Source organism: Schistocerca serialis, chromosome 1, assembly GCF_023864345.2.
Source record: "Schistocerca serialis cubense isolate TAMUIC-IGC-003099 chromosome 1, iqSchSeri2.2, whole genome shotgun sequence".
Taxonomy (NCBI): Eukaryota; Metazoa; Arthropoda; class Insecta; order Orthoptera; family Acrididae; genus Schistocerca; species Schistocerca serialis.
Window position 1 is genome coordinate 523798614 of NC_064638.1, and position 23397 is coordinate 523822010.

At 39.0% G+C, this 23397-nt stretch overlaps 1 protein-coding gene across 1 annotated transcript in view; it reads left to right on the forward strand.

The window, feature by feature from the left end:
- LOC126474514 (structural maintenance of chromosomes protein 3) overlaps positions 1-23397 on the forward strand; it is a 216962-nt gene that overhangs the window by 123425 nt on the left and 70140 nt on the right. Inside the window, exons 12-14 of the mRNA XM_050101989.1 lie at positions 5575-5678; positions 18391-18490; positions 22014-22177. Of these exons, the coding sequence (XP_049957946.1) occupies positions 5575-5678; positions 18391-18490; positions 22014-22177 (368 nt within the window). The remainder of the gene's footprint in view (positions 1-5574; positions 5679-18390; positions 18491-22013; positions 22178-23397) is intronic.

Genomic DNA, 23397 nt, shown 5'->3' on the forward strand with positions numbered 1-23397 from the left:
TGCCTATTACACATTACGACCCTCGTCAACTGTCGGCGGTCTCTGTCAATCAACAGACGATGTCAGCCTGTGTGCTTTTTTTGCTGTAAGTGTCCCTTAACGTTTCCATATCACTATCACATTGAAAACAGTGGACCTAGGGATGTTTAGAAGTGTGTAAAACTCATGTACAGAAGTATGACACAAATGACACCCGATCACCTGACCATGTTTGAAGTCAGTGAGTTCCTCCCCATTCTGCTCTCTCAGGATGTCTAATGACTACTGAGGTCGCTGATATGGAGCATCTGGCAGTAGGTGGCAGCACACTGCATCTGATATGAAAAACATATGTTTTTGGGGGTGTCTGGATACTTTCGATCACATGGTGTATGAAAATAGGCAGCATGCACGTTGCTGCCCATCGAAGCTCGTTCCAAAATGCACGGATATTCCACCCCCCCCCCCCCCACCCCCACCCCCCCGCCTATCCCCGGGGGGGGGGGGGGGGGGGGGGTTCGTTTCCTGAAGTGCTGGGAAGTTCTACATCGGTGTGTAAAACCTAAACCATTCAAAGGATTGATAAGTTTTACATTACGGATGGAAAGTGTACTGTCGCTTAAACAGGGAAAATGTGTATTTTGCAGGAGAAAGTGTACTTTTAACCGGGAAATCGGGGGAAAAATCTCGTAACTCAAATTGGTCAATTTTTACAGGAGAAACAAAAAACTAATTATTGAAATCACATGGGGACCTGATTGGTCAAATGTAGTGGTTTCTGCTACACAATATGGATCCGGTCATTGGTACATAAGACTTTATTGTGCACTGCAAATTGTCTGCCTGTTTTTGGAGTTACGAGGTTTTCACAGTTACTGTTTGGTAGTGTTGGAGATAAGAGGCATGTAACGAGTGCACAGTTAAAAATTGAAATGCATGAATGTTTAATTTGTTTTAAAGAGTACTCACTTAAACTTTGCATTATTTGTGTATTATGAAATATCTGTAAGATTACATTATTACAGATATAAAGTGAAATGAATAATTTCACATTGATCAAAATATTGGAATCTGGATGTTAATAAATTACAGTGTTTAAAAAACAGTAACAATGTTGTTAACTTTAATTAAAATTTTATTACTGTAAACATTTGTGCAGTTTATTACCATTTATTATTATTACTATTACTGCTACTATCACAATCACAGTCATAGGTGGCTGTAAAGAAGTTTATTTTCGGCTGCATTTTTTTTTAGGCACGGACATATTCTCTCATTACAAATGTGAGGCAGTGTATCATAAAATGAATGCACATCCTTTGGAAGGACCAGCTTTAATTGTTGCAAATGCGTTTAACTTTTCTGCCCTGATCTTTAGTGGTGAACTGTAGTGAGGGGCACTGTAAATAAGCTGGGTATGTTTGACATCCTTCTTAGAAGTGGTTCCCACGTATCGCGGAATTTCAATTTATATTCCATTTTTCCGGAGGGATCATACTTGAGACAACGATTATCAGTCATTGTTGGATCTCCAATCTTGAATCCTGGCCAAATAGACGAATACAACGAGAGTTTATCATAGGACTTGAAAAACGTGTGGTCCAAATAATTGACAACATAAGGTCTAGGACTTCGTCTTGCAGTAGTACAAACTTCTACATAGTCAGCAGGAGTATAAATGTGTCTGTTTTTTAACTTCCTTTCTACGGTGGAGTGCATAGAATCGCACTCCATTTGAGTGTGACCTTTCTCCAGAAATTTTTGCACTATTGTAATGCCTTTCTGATTGGCGAGATGAGCCAGTGCATTACTCATGACTGAGTTACGATTCTGGTACGTGCACCCATTGCTATATAAAATAGCTTCTGAATATTTTTGGACATACATTTCTATAAAATGCACGAGTATATTGGCAAATTCCGAAGCTGTTAGTCCACCTTCACTATCGTGCCAAAGGTAACAATAACCATCGTTACTTTTTAAATTATAGATGGTAAAGTTGTGGACCTTCAGTTTGCTTTTATAGTAGTGCAGATGCTTTCAGTCTGGGAGAAAGCAGAAGTGTTTGAAGGTCCATAGTAAAACAATCTAGCTGGTCCTAATTTATCACTATTTTTCGCTTCCCTTGCCTCAGTTTTTCGGGCAATATGCAAAGAACATTCATTGGATGAGAGATTGCCTGTCTGGTGAGAACAACAGAGATCGCACTCGTCCTTTTTAGGCATAAATAAGTTAAGATTATTTTCATCGAATACCTCGCAGAACTGTTTGTAAGCAGATGGGATTTGTCCTCTTTTCTTGCAAAATTCTATATATACCCTATGTAGTTCTGATTTACTCCGTCAGTTAGGTTCCAAGTAGAGTTTTGTGGAAGAACGACAGCAGTAATGCAATTCCAGTTTCGGCAACTCTGCAAAAAAATCTGACGCTGATTGTCGTCCACTTGAAACGTTCGTTGGTCTCTCCTGCATTTGAGGCCCTTCTGCAAGCGTTCTTCCTGATGCACTAGATGCCCACGTTCTGACACTCCATTCACCTAATCACAAAGTATTCAGAAACATAGTCTTGCAGACAGTTTTTCTCTGTCCTTCTATTACAAAATTGTAATATAGTGTGTTAGAACGGTGAGATTTATTAGATTCTGAACTATTTCTGTCTTTTAACTGGAACAGAGTAGACATGGCTTCACCCAAGACATATCCTGCCAGAAATGATTAAATATTAGCTGTATCTGCTCTTCTGTAATATCCTTGCAATTCCTGTTCCGATTTAAGGAAGAATGTTTACAAGTACATCGTGGTTTCATTTCCCTCCTCCTTCTGCTCATTGTTGGTCTCTTTTTGCCAAACTCGTCTCTTTGCATTCCTAATTAATCCTGTCCCCTCATATGTTTTTCTTTCTGCAAACTTTGAAGTGATTGATTGCTTTTCCTTTTACGGCGCTGCTTAGTACTTTTTACTCCCACGTCAACTTCGTCATTGTCGTCTTCCGTGCTGTTGTTACTGCTACGGTCATTTTTGTTTTTATCTGGATCATACACATCACTACTGCCACTGGAGATATCATCCTCGCTGATGTGTACGAAAAGACTTTCAAACTCAGAAGTGGAATTCGCCTCTGTATTGGCTTCTTTTTCCGCATTATCTGTAGTGTAAACCATAACGTCATCAATAATATTCAAATAATTTAATCACCTCAACTTTTCAAACAAAGATCTTACTTGAAGTTACAGCAATATAAACTACAGTTTGCCTTCATTTTGTAGGTCTACTCATTCTTTTGGTGGAGGACAAGGAGGAACCTGACTAGAATCTTCTTCCGGTGATTTTATACAATATGACTCGTTGTCGGCTTGTTTCACAAGGTGAAGAGTGAATTTACTCTTTTTACCCATAGCTGAAAACAAAGTAGTTACTGTAGAATGTATAGGATTCTGTTAAGTTCTAAAATTAAAACCTCGTATGAACCGAGTGTAGTCTGCTTTAGGCGCGATGAAAAACTCATAAATCAATATTGTATTTAACGAGGTCATTATTAATTCTGTATATTAAAATGCAATACATAACTATACCTAGAAATACTAACATGTACCTGTACCAATAAAGCAGTGTGCGGTCTGTCAGTCAAAAAGGTTACTATCCACATCAAAAAACGTTTTAATCTCGGAGCATGTGTTCACCCTGCACACTAACAATGGCGATTACCAGAGATGCGACGTTTACAGCACAAACTACATATCGCTGGATGGTAACACCGTACAACTTGAAGAAGGAAGGTTTCAACAGGCTATCTGGCATAATTGTCTACATTTGCTAATGGAGTTACGTGGATTTCATTGTCAGATGGAGTTACGAGGTTTTCATTGCCTAGCGACGATATGAGAACAAAATTCTGTCGATTTGATATTGTTAACCTTTCACTTCAACATTTGCTGATTCTACTACCGCAAAAATGAAGAGTTGTTGGTCAAATGATCTGATCATTCTGTTCAGCCATAGTGTTTTGTACATCTGATCTCCACATCTTCAATAATTATCTGTCTGCATTGAAGAAAACTGAACATACAGATACAGATTGAACTGTGAGTGCACTAAGAAAATGGCCATTAGTATGAGATGACGTCCTTGAGATTTTATCCTGATTAGTGATAAGAATGATAGTTCTGATAACAATGAGAAGAATCTAGTGAACTGAATCCACTGAGTGAGTGCTATGTGAGAGTCTCCACCTTTGACTGTACAAAAGGTGAAATTACAATCCATCAGTTTCAGAAAGGTGATGTCAGCAGTATACACTGTCAAGTTACATTAATGTGACCACCTGTGAGAAGCCTGACTAATCACCTTTTGCAGCACCGACCATTGCAAGATGTGCAGGAGCAGAGTCAGAGAGGTTTTGCAAGGTATCGACTGGGATGTGCAGCCATACTCCAGTACTATGGCCAGCTGCACTAGGTTTCTTGGTTGAGGATCCATGGCACGTACAGCCTGACTGCGGGGTCCCACAGGTTCTCATTTGGGTTTAAATCTGGAGAGTTTGGTGACCAGGGAATATGGAAAACACATCCTAATGCTCATCAAACCATACATATACACTGCGACTGTGTGACACATTGCATTGTTTTGCTAGTAGATGCCATCATGCTGAGGAGAAACAGACCATGTGTAGGGGTGGCCATGATCCACAAGGATAGATGCATACGGGTATTGCTCCATTCCACTGTGCCTCCAAAATTACAAGATCACCCAGGGGATACCCCAGACCTTAACACTCCCTCTCCCACCCCCAGCCCGTCGCCCCTTCCTCAGACCCTTCCAACAATTGTTGCAGGATGTTTACTTTCAGATGTTTCAAACTGCATATGCCAATGGCCATCTCTCTGATGAAGCATAAAACATAATTCACCTGAAAAGGTCACCTGTCGCCACTCAGTGGACGTCCAGTTGCAGTATTGGTGTGCAAATTCCAGCCTTTGCTGCCAATGAATAGCAGTAACTGTGGATGCAGAACCAACTGCCAGCTGTGGTGGCCCATACACAGCAATGTTCATTGAACAGTTTTTGAGAAGACACCGTTGATAGCCCCCTTAGTTCATCTGGGTGGTTAGTTTCTCAACAGTTGCACGTCTATTTGCCTGTACACATCTTCGCAGATATCAATTGCCCCTGTCATCTATGGCTCATGGTGCACCACATTTGCTTTGGTGCCTGTTTTGGATAGCGCCATTTTGCCGTGCATGATATTCTTTAACCAAAGCAGATGCAGAAAGTTTACTAACTTAGCTGTTTCGGAAGTGCTTGCATCCTTCGCCCGAAAGTCAGTGATCATTCTCTTTTGAACGTCAGATAAATTGCTCCATTACGACAACGACTGTTTTCTGAGACACTTTATACGCCCTCCACTGCTACCGCTGTCATCTGTGAGCTGTTATTGCATGTTGATGCTAAACACAGGTGGTGGTCACATTAATATGGCTGGACCACATATCTGTCATAATGTTGTCAGATGTTTGTGGCAAGTTCGACTGTTCTAAGTGCTTGCAAGTTTGTCATGAGATTGAAGATGAATCTCTTATGATATTTATTTTTGTTGCAGGAACAGACAAATGAATTGGAAAAGCAAAGAGCTTGTATAGATGAACACAATAAACAATTTTATGATTTCAAGAAGACCAAAGATCAGTATCAGAGTAAAAGAAAGTATGTATCTTGAATTTTGTTAATAGAATACACTGTTCTAAATACAGAATTTTTCTGTTCTCACTTATTGTGTGATTAAACTAGAACTTTTCAGGGAATTATTCATTAAGTGAGAATGATTTCTTCAAGAATAAAGTAAACCCAGTTAAGAACACACAGAGTTAGTTCTGTATTAGATAGGATCTCTTCTTGTAAGGTAAAGTGGGAAGGGATTCCATTTTGCAGATTCGGAAAAGTATGCTGCATAACCACCCTAAAGTTCCACATATAAATTTCCCTCATCATTAGTACAAAAGTCACACTTCTTTTCTGGTGTTTATTCCATTAGATGGGGTCCACTGTTTTCATTATTTGGAATGCTTATTGGTCATCTGGTAGACCAGAATGAAAACTAGTCTCCCTGTAAATTATACAGTGGCTTTTTGTCTGAATTTTCATGGCCAAACGAAGAGTGGGATATGGACAGAGTATCAGATTGACCAGTGTGAGGTCTAATTTTGCAGAATAGGGTTTATTTGCTTGAAAATAATCAGAATAGTTCAGAAAAACTTAATTAGTGATTTTAGAGGACTTAATTAGTAATGTTAGAGGAAACGTTGTGAACAGTTGCTGCTGGCTATGTAAATGAAGTGTCAAAAAGTTCCTCTCTTTAAGGCATAGGTATTTTCATAATTTTAGGTGCATTGGTGTGGTATTTTATTTTTAAAATGTCTTCCTTCATATCAAGTACTAAATTTTGGACATATCAAGACCAGCAGACAGTAAGAGGACAAATGAAGTGTCAAAAAATTTGTCTTTTCAGGGCCTGGCTATTTTGATCATAAAAAGTTTCATTGGTATGATATTTAACTGTCATTAGGTTTAAGTAGTTCTAAGTTCTTGGGGACTGATGACCATAGTGCTCAGAGCCATTTTTTGAAGACTGTGCAATGCTTCATAACAACAAATTGCCTCCGATGAGCTTGACGCCACAACTGTTTACTTTAGATTCTTTTGAGCAGTTGCGGGTGGGCTCATGCGCATGCACAGTTGAGTCGCACATGTGTAGTACCTTCTGCTGCTTCTGGCTACAAAAGTGTGGCAGCAAGATGCTACGCGGAAAAATTTTACTGGCCCATGCAAGCTGCCAGATTCACTGGGGGCATATCAGGGTATCTACCCCAGGTGGCAATTTCAGAGAATGGGAGGGGGACCGCCAAATTCATATTCTTGAGGGAAAAAAAACGTTGCTTCACAAAGTGCCTAGTTCCAGCACACATTGCTCTGTTGATTATTCATATGATTTTGAAACCCATCTCTGTTGGATTTTGAACATATTCTAAGTTCATTTCTGAATGAATCATAAGTTGATTTTTGAAAGCGTGCATAGTTTACGTCGTGTCTCTGCCAGCGGAATCCCCGCCGCATCTAGAAATAAACTTTCCTGCGGACAGAAGGGGACAGGGCTATATGAGCTGAGCGGAATAAAGTTGAACGGGTGGATGGCAATAGCTGTTTTCTATGTGGTTGACTGGGTTTGCGAATGATCAGCATTGTTATAATTGTTAGTGAAATCCATAGATTCAGACTACCAGAATGGAAATAAATGAGTAACAGGAATAATAGGTAAGAAAGATTACGTATTATCTTCTTGATGTATCCAAGAAAATGAAATTTGATAGAAAATTTTTGGCCAGACCACTACACTGGTAAGGACCAGTTGTACTGTGCCTGGTAGCAGCTGCCTGAGTTCTATTCTGGGAGTAGCACAGCAAACGCGTTGTGTGAACACGTAATAACGCCTACCGGAGAATAAATTAGGGATAACTAAAATGTTGATTGTGGCAGGGTTATTGGAGATTACTGGAGATTAAGTTACAGAGTTAGTGATGACAAGATTGTTAGAACGAGGAAGGAGAAGAAAAGGGGACATAACACAAATTATGGAAGAATAAGACGATTCCAAATTTATATAAAAATTTCATATTACTACTTTTTGATCTCATGCTTGAGAACCTGGGGCGTATGAATTAAATATGAAACTATTTCCTAACATAAAGCTTTTTGCTTGTAGTAGGCCTAATAGGCATTTGATATTGCTGGTACTTCGTGAATTACATTCTGTCGTGTTATAAAAATGACCATTTGTACCAAAACAGTCCCGTTTATTTGGTGTGTGTTGCAATTGCTGCAACATTTGACAAGCTTATTTTGTTTTATCTAACAGACAGTGACAAAATAATCGTAATCAGATTGAGAAACCACACAAGTCTTGGGTACTGGTTGTATTAACAGCTTCTTCAGTATTAGAGAAAGACATTTCATTTTTTCATGTAGCAAAACATTTGACGAACTTTGATGAGGTAATGGATTCTTTCCCTGAAAGGAAAGCATGCAATGTAAAGCTTTAGCAAGGTTAGCTAGAGAAAAATGCTAGGACTTAAGGATTGAACAAATGTGTACTGTCTTGCTTGTCTTTTCTACTGGTTTCACATATCCTGTATTTAATTTTATGTCACTCAAAAAAGCAAGTTACTAGCAATAGGCAATAAATAATGCAGATTTTCTTAAGAGTTCTTGTTCTCCTGGTTACAAATTGTCCCATCCAATATTAATTGCAAGGTGTTTTGTTTTGTTTTGTTTTTTCTTATGCACAGAGCAGTCTCCATGTGACCCACATTTATGTTTAGTCGTTTTGCTGTCTCCTCTTCATTTATTGCTCTCACATCAAATGAAAACAAAATGGATTTCTGTGGCCGGGAACTATCAAATTAATTAAAATACATTGACGTGAGTACGGAAAGCTAAAAAATGTTATTGGTTTCAGATTTTATTTTCTTTCCACCTTTCTGACAGTCAAGCATTAATCACCTTGCAGAAAAATGAAGTTATTTTTGTCAATTTGCAAGAGAAATTTATCATTTGTTAATCTTTTCCACTGAGGCAGTCAATTTATTTGAAACAAAATGTTTAATTCCACGCTATTGGCTAGTTTCAATTGTTCACTGCATTTCAAAAGTTCACATTTTCATCTTCTAGCACATATGGCATTATGCCATAATGAAGAACCAAACACGAGATAATACAGTACTGGTACTCCAAGAAAATTTACATCCCAATCTGGACATACGAATGTGCACTTTATTTCAAATTATGCATTTTAGTATGGTTCACAAAATTCTGATGCTCTTGGAGTATCCTCCGATGTCTTGCTTCTTTTATGACATAGTGTAAGATATTTTAATGTTTTACACCTACGAACATACGGGCTTCCTGTATCATAGTAGCTGTGCAAGCGCGGTGACACCTGTTATCTGGCGCCCTCTGGCAACTACTGATACAAACCTATTTCTTCTAACAGGTCACGGAAAAATATTAAGAATGGTTGTTTGAAAAGCATTACTTTCAGAGTAAATTTCCTTTTGTGTAAGATGAACTATGTGCGAGAATGTACGATAAATTTTTTAAATCACAGAGCGTTTAACTCTCATTTAAAAATCAAGTCTTTAAGGACAAACATTTAGGAAAATTTTGAGCCCAGAAGATCAGACATTTATGTCTTTATTAAAAATTTTACTAGTACATTTGTGTGATATATCTTGAAGTGTAACACACGCAAAAAAGATCAACATTATGTGTGAAAGCTTAGCTTCTCTTGCAGCTTATTAATCTTCGAGACCAATATTATGTATAAAAGGTTTGCTTTTCTTGTAGTAATACTGTGTATATTAATTCAAATCATTAACTTTTCCTGTTTGTGTATACGCGCTACTTAACAGTGATATTGCTATTGGCTGACTACATTATGAGTCCTATGCTCCAATATCCGCTGCTATCGGCTGGTGAGATCATGTGACATGAGCTATGACTGGTTACTAAAGCGCATTGTAATCTTAATTCAGTCCATCGGAAAGTAACATGCGGCGTTTGGTGGAATTTAAATTTACACTTTTTTTTCTGAGTTTGTTTTTCTAAAGGGCTGGGAAGTTCTACGCGAGTGTATAAAACCAGAACCATTCAAAGGATTGATAAGTTTTTCAGTTCCGAGGAAATGTATATTGTCACTTAACACAGAAAAGGTGTATTTTCACCCGAGAGAAAGTGTAATTTTAACCGGGAAAAATCCCGGAAATCCCCCCCCCCCCCCCCCCCCCCTCCCCCCTTTCTTGTCCACGCATGCATCCTGTGTCAGAATGGTGTCTTTCAAATCAGATACTGAGGTGTCAATAAGATAATGTTTTCAGAACAAAACCTAAAAAAAATGGAAAAAAGATCTATCATTATTTTGTGACGTGGTGAGTATAAGCGCAAGAAATAAAATATATTAGAGAGACATTTTGAGTTCATTTGAGTGATGCTAGAAATCTAGTACAGGAAATGAAATGTGTCAAAGTTTTCTCTAATGTGTTTTATTTCTTACTATTTGACAAATCATTTCACAACACTTTTAACAGATTTTTAAAAACTTTTTAAATTTCATTTTTAACTCTTGAGCCCAGATGTCCTTTGTCGCCAGTCTTCAGTTAACTGAAGGAAGGGGAGCCAAATGTGCAAGCTGTCTGTCAGTTGTTTGAACTTAGTTCTGTGTATTATTGTACTTTAACTATTTGCATATCAAATCATTTGAGACAGAGTTGGGGGTCCAGCCCAGTATGTGTAATTGTTGTGGAAAATGCTTAAAACCCACTGTCATGCTGGCTGGTGTGCCAGACCTGTGGTTGTTAATCCACTACTCAGCTCTGATCTGGCTCTGGCTTACAACCCCCCTCCCCACCAATCTCACAAGATAGCACACTGCACATTAAGCTATATGAACAAGTTATTAATACAAAATATAAGATACATAGAAATAAATGCATATTTTTATTAGAATATCCACTTTTGAGAATTTCATCACTTTTAAACTATAACTGTGAAATCGTTCTTGGGAAGTTCTCATTTTGTAATGACATAAAATTTCAAACTTTCAAAAATGATGTCCAATATCTGTGGCAGGAAAACAACTGAATGTCTCAGATCACTGTAGTAGTATTCTCTGTGAACAGACATTACACCAGCACCAAAGATGATATATTTGAAGCATCATCCGGAATACTCGTGTTCATTTAAGATTTTGTGTTTATTTAATAGATCCTTTCCAGTCACTGCTGAGTCTTACCGATTTCTGTACTTGATATCCCACCTGCTTACTTTCAAATACTGCAATCTCCCATTACTGACTATCTTTACATCTCCTTCTTTTTGATGGTGGCAGCCTGTGGTGTTGACCTGGCTGTTTCACTAGTTCCTGCTTTCTTTCATCGAGATCTTCATTCATTTCCTTTATATCACTTTTCAACTGAAGTAATTTTGACCACCTTCTTGGTTTGACTTTCATTTTCAAATTTTTTTTCTGTAGTGTGGATCGACTGGGGAAGAACATCTTAGCTACTGCCTACCATGTTGACAACTTTCTGTGCGCAGTAACTGCATGGACTTATTCACGCCCTTAAAATCCAATGTGGTAGCCAATCTTATGTGGTAGGTTTGATATACACTTCCCGTAAAGCCCCTTGACAACACTGGGATCACATCTCTGATTCTTGAACATGCTAGCTCCCCGCACATACCAAGGAGTAAACACTCCTTCCTGGAGTTGCAGGGCTCCCAGCAATGGCCATTGTACCAGATGACCTGTGCTGTGGCTCGTTGGCACCTGTAGGAGAGCCATTGATCAGAGTAGATGGCTTCAAGACGTACGTTTCACACATGAAACATGTCAGTTTGAACCAATAGAATGGGCATTTTGGCTCTCTCAACAGATGGACCCAGATATTTCAACACGGACAATGATAATCCTACTGCTTTCCCTGCCCTGGCTACATTATGGGAAGAAGGACAAGCCATAGGACTGGGAGCAAAACATTTTACTCAATACGTGGTGTGTACTAGAACAGATGCTGATACTTTTACGGTGAACAAACCTTTAGTTTTTATGGGACACATAGAGGACAAATGTGAAGTTGACTCATTGGGAAAATTGTGTAGTGGATCCACTATTGAGTAAGGCCTTCTGTATTACTCAGTCTTGAGCTCTTCAGGCATGTGAATGACTGGATGACATAGCAGTGACTATTGCCCCATATAAAACTTAGAATTTGGTGCAAACAGTTATATTCCATAAAGACCTTACACTCTTGGATAGATGAGGAGCTGTGAGGTAATCTTGAATTGTGAGTTGTTTATGTGTTTTATGCGTACAGAAAGTTCCCAGGGATAACTGAGCAGGTGCAGGCTCTTTCTTGTGAGTCTTTGAAGGAAATGTCATCCCAGTAAAATTTAATGTTATGGTGTACAAGTGTGAAGTGAAACCATATGTCATGCCACCCATGAAGTGTTTCTGATGTTTTCGTTTTGGTAATATGTCATCCTGCTTGGGATCCCTCTCCCCTGAAACTCACACATGAGAGGACCAGCAGCAGCCAAAGGCTGAAGGAGCTGTGGCATGTGGATCTCAAGGCAGCCTGCTCTTCATCCATCCCCATGCTTACAGTGGATAAACCTTCACGAGAACGTCGGCCACCAAAAGTTACAAAAGAGAAGAAGAAGAAAATTCAGGAGAAGGCTACTCCAGTGAGTCCGGAAGTGCCAGATTTCCCATTGTCAGATTCTGAACCAATGTTCATTGATGTTGTCCTGTCTGCACTAGTGACAGACAATGGCCCTGGGATATGATCAACCTTCCATGGCCCTTCAGACATAATCAGGACACCCTCAGTGTGATGATCTTATGGGACTGTAATGGATATTACTGTCACATGCTGGAACTGCAATAAGTAATTTCTTTCTCATAGTGCAGTGTGTACTGTCCTCCAAGAAACTCATTTCACTGATGACCGTTCCCAAATGTTTCATGGTTATCATGCATCCTGTTGTAATCATACTGTCCCCAGGAGGGCAGCTGGAGGGGTCTGTTAGGTAATTCACATGGATGTAGTCAGTGAGCAGATTCCCCTCCATACCACATTGAGAGCAATACCAGTGTGAGTGCAAATTGCTAGGGTAATTGCCATTTGTAACATTCATATAGCTTCCTTCCCTTGAGATGATCACCTTAATCCAACTGTTCCCTCCCTCCCCCATTTTCATCTACTTGATGATTTCAGTGTGCACCACACCCTGTTGGGAAGTAACACTTTTTATGGTTGGGGCCTTCTAATTGACCAGCTGTTTCTGATCTCAATATGTGCCTCCTCAGTGATTATACTACGGTCCACTTTAGTGCCACTCATGGCACCTTATTGACTGTCAACATTACAGTCTCTTCTTCCAGTCTCTTGACTTCAATACATTGGTTGCTCCATGGTGATCTTTATGACAGTGTCCACTTCCCAGTGATCACTTTCTTAATACTATCTGATGAACTAATTACTACTATGGGATCTTCAAAGAGTCAACTGGCAGTTATATACCACTGCTATGATCTTCACTCTCCCTCTGTCAGATTGCATCAATGAGGTTTTGGGAGACATCTCCGACACAGTTACCCTTACTGTTGGAACTAATATTCCTCTTCTTACATGCATGGTCTGCTGCTGCCAATCCCGTGGTGGACCAAGGACATTGCAACAGCTATACAGGACCATCATAGAGGCATGAAACATCTCAAATGGCATCATTTATATGTCATCCCCCTCAGTTTTAAGTGACCCTTTGCTAAGGCTCAGTGCCTAATTAAGTGTAGTAAGAAGGATTGCTGGGAGCACTGCCTCTCCTCCTTGAAGATGTATGCCTCTTCCTGCTGTGTATGGATCAAGCTCTGAAGTCTTTTGGGTCAACAAAGTTCAACAACTGTTCCAGATATCCTAGTTACAGTGTGGTTGTTGTACATTTACATTGGTTGTCGCTGAAATCTTTGCAGCAGCTTCAGCATCCTCTTCTTACCTGCCTACCTTTCTAACAAAGAAAGGAGAAGTTGAAGACATCCCTCTACATTTCACCACCTGCCTCCAACCCCACCCCCTGCAAATCTGATTTATGTAATGGATCTAGCTCCAGTTCTTACCTTGTCACACAGTATGGCCCCAGGCCCAAATTCAATTCATAATCAGCTTATCCATGTCTGATTGTTACTCAGAGCATACTTCATTGTCCCAGTCTTAAGCCCCAGGGGTGGGGAGTCTTATGACACTACCAACTGATTAACCTCACCATCGTGCTCTGCAAACTGCTTGAAAGGATAGTTGCCCACAGATTATGCTGGGTTTTTGAACCTCACGGCTTTTTGTCTTTGCATTAGTGTGGTCCCAGAGGGTATGATCCGCAGCAGAACATCTGGTTAGGTTAGGAACATCAAGCCAGCAGGCTTTTCTAAATACCAGTGCTTCACCGCAGTTTTTCTTCACCTACATAAGGAATAAAATACTGCGGCTTTTAGGGCTCCATACCAATTTTTATTCATCAGTTTTTATCCCACTGGGTGTTCTGGGTTAGAGTTAGTACTTCACTCAGATCTGTATGAGTCCAAAAGAATGGCATCCCACAGAGCTCCATGCTGAGTGTCTCACACCTTATCATCATCATCAATGGGCTTGTTTGAGGCCAGTGGTCACCCCTGTGCTGTATTGATGACGTTTGCATGTGGTACAGTTCTCACACTGTAGCCTCAGCTGAATGCCAGCTCCAAGGTGCCATCCAAAGAGCCTCCACTTATATCCTATCCCATGGTTTCCAATTCTCTCCTGCAAAAATGTGGGTATTCCGTTTCTTTCATCATACAGTACCTTGATCCTACTTGACCCAGAGCTCTGCTTTGGTACCCAGCACTTGGACATTGTTTCGCAGTCCTGTTTTTTTGCACCTCCTCTTTGATGAAAAGTTGCCTTTGCTACCCCATATTTGTCACCTGAAAACTAGCTCATACAGATGCCTTGGTCTTTTATCAGCTTAACTATGTTTGCCTTATGGCTTAGCAGTGCCTTAAGCCTTGAAATTGTTAGATCTAGTCCATCATTGTGATGTTTGACTTACCACTGTTGCCTTCCAGACTAGTCCCACTAACAGTCTCATTTCTAAATTGGGGGCCTTCCCTCTTCAATTTTGACGGTATCAACTGTTGTTCACATCACAATCACTATCCGACAGCTTTCTCATCGTCCAAATTATCACATTCTTTTTGCATACGAGGGGCATCGACCCCTTAACACCTGCTCTTTAGTGGATTACGGTGGGAATGCATCTACACTATTTGTTCTTGCTACATCAGCTCTGCTGGGACCTCTGCCTAATCCTCTTATAATGCTCTTCTTGTATTTTCCTGCATATGCCTGCATGGTTGATTCCCAGGCCACAAATTAGGATCAATCTATTCAACCATCCAAAAATTTCAGCCCCCCCCCCTTACCTTTCAGTGACTGGTCCTTTCAGTTCTCCAAGGATATCAGGGTGTTGCTGTCATTTACATTTTCATGGCTCAAAAACCATGAATAGGGTGGGATAAGCTTTTACATCTACTACCAGTAAGGAACCACATTCATTGCCAGAAACATGCAGTGTTTTTATGGTGGAGCTGATAGTCATTAACAGAGCCCTGCATTTTATTGTACACACCTCCCTTGGCAGTGTTTTATTTTGCCATGACTTAATGAGCAGTCTCCATCCCATTCGTCGCTGTTAACAGCCTTCTGTCTGACATAAGTCGTACTGCCTGCTCTGTTGTCTTTCTCTGGGTCCCAGATAATGTTGGCATCTCAGGGAATGAACTGGTTGACCATTGGGCTAGAGAACAATTATTCACCTCACACTCACTTTTACACTCCCAGGTGAGAGTTTGCAGTTTTTTAAGGCTTCTTCTCACTTATAGGTGGAACAACATATTGTGGACTACTGCGGCCTTTAATAAACTCTACTATTAAGGAGACTACTGCTGCATCTCACTCTCCTGTTCCTTCAGGAAGGAATCCACATCTTATGTGGACTCTGCATTGGTCATATCAAACCAACCGAGAGTTTTACTATATACAGCAAGACAGCCTAACATTGTGGTTGCAGAGCTTTACATGCACTGGGTCATATCTTACAAGGGAAAGCGACGGCACTGTGATCACAGATTACTTCAAACCTTGTACACTTTTAGTAGGCCATTAAAACAAAACAGTGTACAAGTAGTAAGATGCCCTTCTCTGGCAATTCCGAGAAAATGCAAGAGAAATTTCACGTTGCTATTACGTAACTGATGTATCTGTGCTTGGTGCTGAATGTTACAGTTTGTGGTTATCGTTGGAGCTTCATAAGATGAACGGGCCCTTAGTGATGGTTCGACTCCCACTCATACTTATTTTTTTAATCTATAATTTTTCGTCACTGGTCATATTATTTAAATTATATGACATTTGAGAGGTAATATAATTTTAACAAAACCATGTCTATTTGCTTGAAGTTTTAGTGAGTTTCTTGTTAGCTGACTACTTACTAAGTTTAATTAAATTTAATTATTAGAACAAACATACTTACAACTATTGACAAGTAAATGAAGAAATGCATAGAGTTTTCCTGAAAATGTGTGCCTTTCGTGATTCGAGAAATCCCTTACATACGCAATCGGGTAAGATAAACTGGAACTACTTTGCACCAGGACGCTTCGAGCTGCAGACACAGATGGAGGCCCCATTTGGCAGTTAACCTGCATAACAGTGAGACGTTGCTGATGTAGCAAGAACAAGTAGTGTAGATGCAAATTTTTAAATATCACAGAATTTCCACTTTTACTACAAAAATGAAGGTTTGAGCGGGAGTTGAACTGTCTCCTCGTATGTGTTCATCTTATGAAGCTCAAATGATAACCATATGACCACCATTATCCCTAACATCTGGCACCTGCGCACAGATACATCAGGTACAGAATAGGTGCGTAAAACTTCTCTTGAGATTTTCTACTACTTGCACGTTATGTTGTTTGAATGGCTTACTAAAGGTGCACGAAGTGTGAAGTAAATCCATAATCCCAACATCATGGCCTCCCCTTGTTTGTGAAATGCCTCCTCCTTCTGGCCCTCCATACTAGGCACGCTCTTACGAATTCTTTGCCTCTAGTATTGGCAGAAGATTCAAGGACAGTAAAATGGTCCTCTGTTTTCTCTGTGAAAGTGGTTTGTACTCTCAGATATAAGGTTTAAAACTACTTCCATCGTGCGGCAGTTGAAATTGGAGTTTTTTCAGTTGCATGCTGGTTCTCTGAGACCCTTGACCTTACTTCCTTTGCCAACTGCCTTTTTCATCCCTCTTTTACTCTTTTTAATTGCTTTTAGATGCAATTCACCTCTTTTTCTTCTGCAATCTACTTTCTGGTTTAGGAATAGCACTCTGTCGGATAGTGTATGCTTGTTTAATGCTTTAGTTATTATAATGGATCAGGGGTGGACAGCTTCCATCACAAGCAGAGCCCCAGGGACACCCAACTGTTGCATTATGTGTTGTTCTCCAACTGACTTCCATCATATTTTTAACCTACTCACCTTTACTGTTCTTATGTGACAAGAAGGTTTTCTTTCCTCTGTAACTGTATTTTCCCTTAAGGGGGTTGGCGAGGATTGGATGCGGGTGGGCTTTCTTCTGCTGTGGAGGAGCCCTGGGAGACCCTTCATCTGGTCTGACCTATGTACCAGCCCGATCCAAATACATCTCCATCATTTGTTTGTGAGCTCTGGCGTCAGTATCACTTTCAGTGCCTTGTTTTATCACATTAACTCCAGATGGAGTACCCCTGCTCCAAAGGACGGATGACCTCACTTTAAAAGTCCTTTAACCCCAAAGCAGTCAACCACTACCACATTCAAACAAAATATCATAACTTTCTTAGTTCTGAGTTTATATTATCATTCACAGGGCACAAATATCTGATTTTTCTTGGCAGTAAAAAAATTGGTTTTAATTCACTGCTTGTTTGTGTTTTGTCCAATTTTATTGTGTATTACTTCATAGAATAGAAATAATACCTTGTTTTAAATGTGCGTATTTATTACATCGCATTAAAATTGGGTATGTTTAAACAGACCAACACCAGCTTCACAGTCTCTAACTTTGTAATGATGTCACTCAGGTGTAGGTATCAGTGAAGTCGGCAGTGTTTTATCGTGATAAAATCAAAGATAAATGATGCAGGTGTTAATGGTGTGTGTGCAATGGTTTATTTCTGATCAGTGAATATCTTTATCTTTCACTCAGGTGTAGTTATCAGTGAAGTCGGCAGTGTTTTATTGTGATAAAATCAAAGATAAATGATGCAGGTGTTAATGGTGTGTGTGGAATGGTTTATTTCTGATCAGCGAATATCTTTATCTTTCACTCAGGTGTAGGTATCAGTGAAGTTGGCAGTGTTTTATTGTGATAAAATCAAAGATAAATGATGCAGGTGTTAATGATGTGTGTGTGGAATGGTTTATTTCTGATCAGCCAATATCTTTATCTGATAATATTTTGGCTGTATGTACAATTATATTCAGCAAGGCCATGTTTTGGGTAATGTGATGCCCATTGGGGTACCGACCAGTGAAGGTCAGTTTATTCACTTTGAGGAGTCAAGCTAAAGTTGAGGAAAATGAAAGCTGCTGTATATTGAAATCTGAACTGGGTTTAGATTTTCCACAAATATAATTTTACTTTTCTAAAACAGTAGTCTCAAATTTGCCAGTGGAATATTGGCAGTATAGTGTTATTCAGATGTACTCTTTGTAATAATACACTTTCTGATTTTTAGTGAATTATGGAGGAAAGAAAATGCATTGCAGCAGACACTGACGTCCCTAAAAGAGGATTTAGCAAAAGCTGATCAGTCCCTTCGTTCCATGGCTGGGAAGGTAAACAGATTTTTAATTTGTAATGAACTGAAAATATGAATTCTAAGTAAAAGTATAATTTCCAAGAATACGTTGAGAAGCTGTGTCATTAAATTCTGAAGTGTTGGTAGCCGTGATGTACCAGCACACGAAAGATATGAAAAGATTATTGTCGTTCCCAAAATGAAACTATCTTTTTAATTCCAAGAACTGCATGTTTTTCAATTTTCGTCCAGGAAAATATGTACTTGTGGGAAAACAGTTTAATAAATTCATAAGGAGTGTTTTCTTTCAACACCATGAGTCCATAAGTAGAATATACATTGTTGAGTCTCTTATTATGACCATCTCCCATTATTTTTATTTAGTCTGTGCATCTCATAATGTACAGATTTACAAGATATAGGACAACTAGACTATATTGGGAATAAAACACAAATATAAAAAGAAATTATATGCATACTTAACCACTATGTACGTAGTGTTTTTAGAACTTTTTTCCCCTTAAGAACAAAACTTTGTGTGTTAGATGGAGTGTTTTCAAACTGTTTTCTCCTTCAGAACAAAACTTTGTGTGTTAGAGGATAAGATTATTGGTTGATCGTACTGGTACTTTGTATCTGTCGTGGTTTCACTGTAGTGTACTATCAATCCAAAAAATTATCTCTTACTCATTGCATTTCTCAACAGTTTGTTCTTATGCAGTTAGAACATGAGCCTATCAGTTGTTTAATTAATTTTGTATTTCAGTTGCAGAGCTGAGTCACTTTGAAAGAGCAAATAATGTTGTAAAAGTGTTGAGGTTGTCTAATTGAATCTCATTGTTCGAAAGGAACAGCCTTTTTGGAGCCTTGTTGGACTCCACAGCTTATCAGGGCTCTGTCAGAGTAAATATTTTCAGTTTCTGAGCTTGTGATGTCTGCCATTTACTTTCAGTTCCTGGGATATGGTTGAAATGATGAATTTGCTGTGATTCTGTTGCTGTATGTTTCTAGCTTCTGAATCGACAGGGAGTTATTAACGAAATAAAAAGCCATTCTTAAATCAATGAAAAGTCCAAAATAAAATTCCTTTCGATTGATCCATTTAAAAATTTGGTCAGTGAAATTGAAGAGGACTGCATTAACAATTCTGTTTTCATGAAACCCAAACTAGTGTTTGGGCAGTGATTTCGTTTTACTAAGAAATTCTGTTATTTGAGTGTACATGACTTCCTCAGTTATGGAACAATCTCCAGGTGCTAGAGACAGTGGCCGTGTGTGTGTGTGTGTGTGTGTGTGTGTGTGTGTGTGTGTGTGTGTGAGAGAGAGAGAGAGAGTGTGCGAGTTGTGATTGTGTGAATGTGTATGTATTTCTGTTCCAAAAAAGTACTTTTTGGTCTGAAAGCTCAAGTGTTTTGCAGTCTTTTTCATTGTGCCTATCTGGGGGTCAGCCCCTCCACAATGTAGTGAATGGTAGTCTATTGTTTTCGTGCTTTTTCAATTATCTTAGATATAGCTGGGAGTATGGAACTGAGTATAGAAATATGACAATAACAATATTAAGAAAAGACTAGATTGCTACTCACAATATAGTGGAGATGTTGAGTCACAGACAGGCACAAGAAAAAGGCTTCTAACCAGCACTTCACCGTCCCCCACCTCTACCCTGCGTTCCTCCCCTTCCCCGCCCAGCCTCTACCCACACCACCCACGTTGCTTCTCCTATCATATACTGTTGCTCACAGTCTGGTTTCGGTGAGCAGAGACAGTTGTCATGTGTGAGTGAGTTGTGTTCGCATAAATGTGTGCGTGTGTTGTGTTTTTGTCAATTTCAGAAGACAACCTTTTGGCCAAAACCTTACTTGTTCAGCAGTCTTTTTGTTGTGCCTGTCCGTGACTCAACATCTTTACTATATGATAAGTAGCAATCTATCCTTTTCATAACATTGAAATACGACAATAATTGTTTACATCATGGGTGTCCCTCCTCCATGAATATTAGAATATCTTTGAGGTCTCATGGGTAATACCTTCTGCATTTTGAATTAAACAGTGTATCACATTACAAGTTGCACAGATTTTTTTAAATTAATAATCTGGAGCACAATCAATTCTTTGTGGTGTACAGAAATTGCTGTAATTTATTGTGCCTTCTGCTGATAGATATCAAAACCTGTTTTGACACATGTTGTCTACATATCGTTCAAAAACAGTTAAATGGTGTTTGATGGCTGTTGTTATAATAGTATTTGCACAGATGTTCCGTTGGGGTCATGGAACCACTTTGAAGTTTTAATTCTACTCCTCAAGGCTTCTTTGTATGACAAGTGCATAAAATTGTCGTAAAATCCCAACCTGAGAGAAGATCAGCAGAATCTATTGGGGGGGGGGGGGGGGGGGGGGGTTTGGACGATAGACTGAAACCACATCTGTCCAAATGATCTGGATAATGTTCCTGGCAAATGCCACAAATACCTTCATAAGTATAAGATTGTCTTTACCTTTTCACATTTCTCTAGCAGTGATTGCAGAGTGTATTATCCCCATTATTTCTTGCTGGACACACAAAGTGCCACGCCTGTGAAGCATAAAATGTGAGTCTCTGGGCAAGGCTACTTGTTCCCAGTCAGCAGCTCTTTGGTTGGAACACAGTCCAGCAAATTCATCTTTCTGTCTGCAACTTCATCAGAATCAAAGATGGATGCACCATGGTTACTCACAATGATTTACTGACTTTCTCTTTTGAGAAGTCTTTGTTGCTACTCAGGTAAATTGTGTTCCTTCTTTATATCAATGAATGGAAGACTTATATAATACCTGTAATTCCCTGTGCATATCTACTTAGCTATTTGCTTGTGCACATATGTCAACATATGAATTTGAGATATTACATGTAGGATTGCAACAAATGGGACACAGTAATACATATGATTGTGAACAGAGTAACCAACAAATGGGACACAGTAATACATATAATTGTGAACAGAGTAACCATATGTTAAACTTTGATATTCATGAAGTTTCATTCTTAAGCAGGATTAACTGAAAAAACACCTGAAAGTGTCCATATTTATTATATAATCTTGAATAAGTAAAATAGTAATTATCTGAAATTAATTATGTTTTTAAGCATTTCACTATTTAACAGTTTTTTTTTTTTTTTTCATTCCTCTTTAAAATTTAACTTCTGACCAGTAATTTAATAAGTTCGCAGTCAGTTACTGAATCTTCCGTAGAACATTTCGCATCAAGTAGGTGTAGTATTCAGTTTATTCTGTTCATAAACTAAACTAATTTCATCACTGCTGAATGTATTCATTATGTGCAATCTATTGTTGCTGTATTCTGTATTTCTATTTCCACCAAGCATCAGCATCATACATCAGAAAAACATGCAAAAAAATCAATATTAGCTAGGTCTATAATCTTTATCCTTTTCAGATAATTATTACATAAATAATGTATATTGATTTTTAAAGGTCGTGTTTGTTTAATACTAAGTTATATGATATAAGGTACAGCGCTATGCAGTAATTTAATTTTGGATGTGTACATTGTTCCAGCCAATTTTAAATGGACGGGACAGTGTCAGAAAAGTCTTGGAAACATTCAGAGAACGTGGTGGCAGCTTTGCAGAAATAGCTAACTGTTATTATGGGCCTGTCATTGAAAATTTTGATTGTGAAAAGAGTATTTATACTGCTGTAGAAGTGACAGCAGGCAACAGGTAAATATATGTAATTTTCCTCTCAACAACATATTTTAATACTCATTCTAAGTGCTAAAGACTAATCTAGTATTCAAATGCAGCGAGATCTTCAGCCTATAGAACACAGAGGAATGGAAGAACTCATGATAGCAACATGCCTGTAAATTTCAAACTTTGTGCCCTTAAAGCCAACAGGAAATACAATTATCCCTCACCATTGTCTCCCTTTACACATGTGAAGAGGGCTTTGATTGCAGTCATAATACTGCACATATTGCCTCCATTTTCTTATATGAAAAGAAGTATCTTGTTTGATAAATACTCGTAGATTCGAAAGTTATCAAGGTAGTTTTAATATAAGCCACAAGTACATCAGCTAGGAGAGAAGTGGGGAAGTGCAATGGAAAAGGAACTAAAGAAGGTTGCAGATGAGTTTTTTTCTGCAGTGTTACTTCTGCAGGAGAACATTTAAACACCAAGATGCGAACAAATATGTAGAACAGTTCTACATTTTGAACACCAGAAAATCCGGGATGCAATGTAACAATATTATGAAGAGGGTAACTGTTACTCACAATATAGTGAAGATGCTGCATCCCAGGTAGCCACAACAAAAAGACTGTCACAAAATAAGATTACGACCAACAAGGCTTTTGTCAAAAACACACACACACACACACATACACACACACACACACACACATACACACATACATGCAAAAACAACTCCCACACACATGACCACAGTCGCTGGCAGCTGAAACCACACTACAAGGAGCAGTGAATAATGGGAGAGGCATCTAGATGGGGTATGGGGGAGGGAGGGGCGATGACAGGGTAGGATGAGGCACAGTGAAGTGCTGCTGGGAAGCGTCCAGGGACGAGGTGGAGAGAGAGTAGGACCGACTCATGGGGATAACATATTAGACCTTTTGGTGACAAACAGACCCGAACTATTTGAAATGGTTAACGCAGAACAGGGAATCAGTGATCATAAAGCAGTTACAGCATCAGTGATTTCAGCAGTGAATAGAAATATTAAAAAAGGTAGAAAGATTTTTCTGTTTAGCAAAAGTGACATAAAGCAAATTTGAGAGTACCTGATGGCTCAACACAAAAGTTTTATCTCTAGTACAGATAGTGTTGAGGATCAGTGGACAAAGTTCAAAACCATCGTACAATATGCATTAGATGAGTATGTGCCAAGCAAGATTGTAAGAGATGGAAAAGAGCCACCG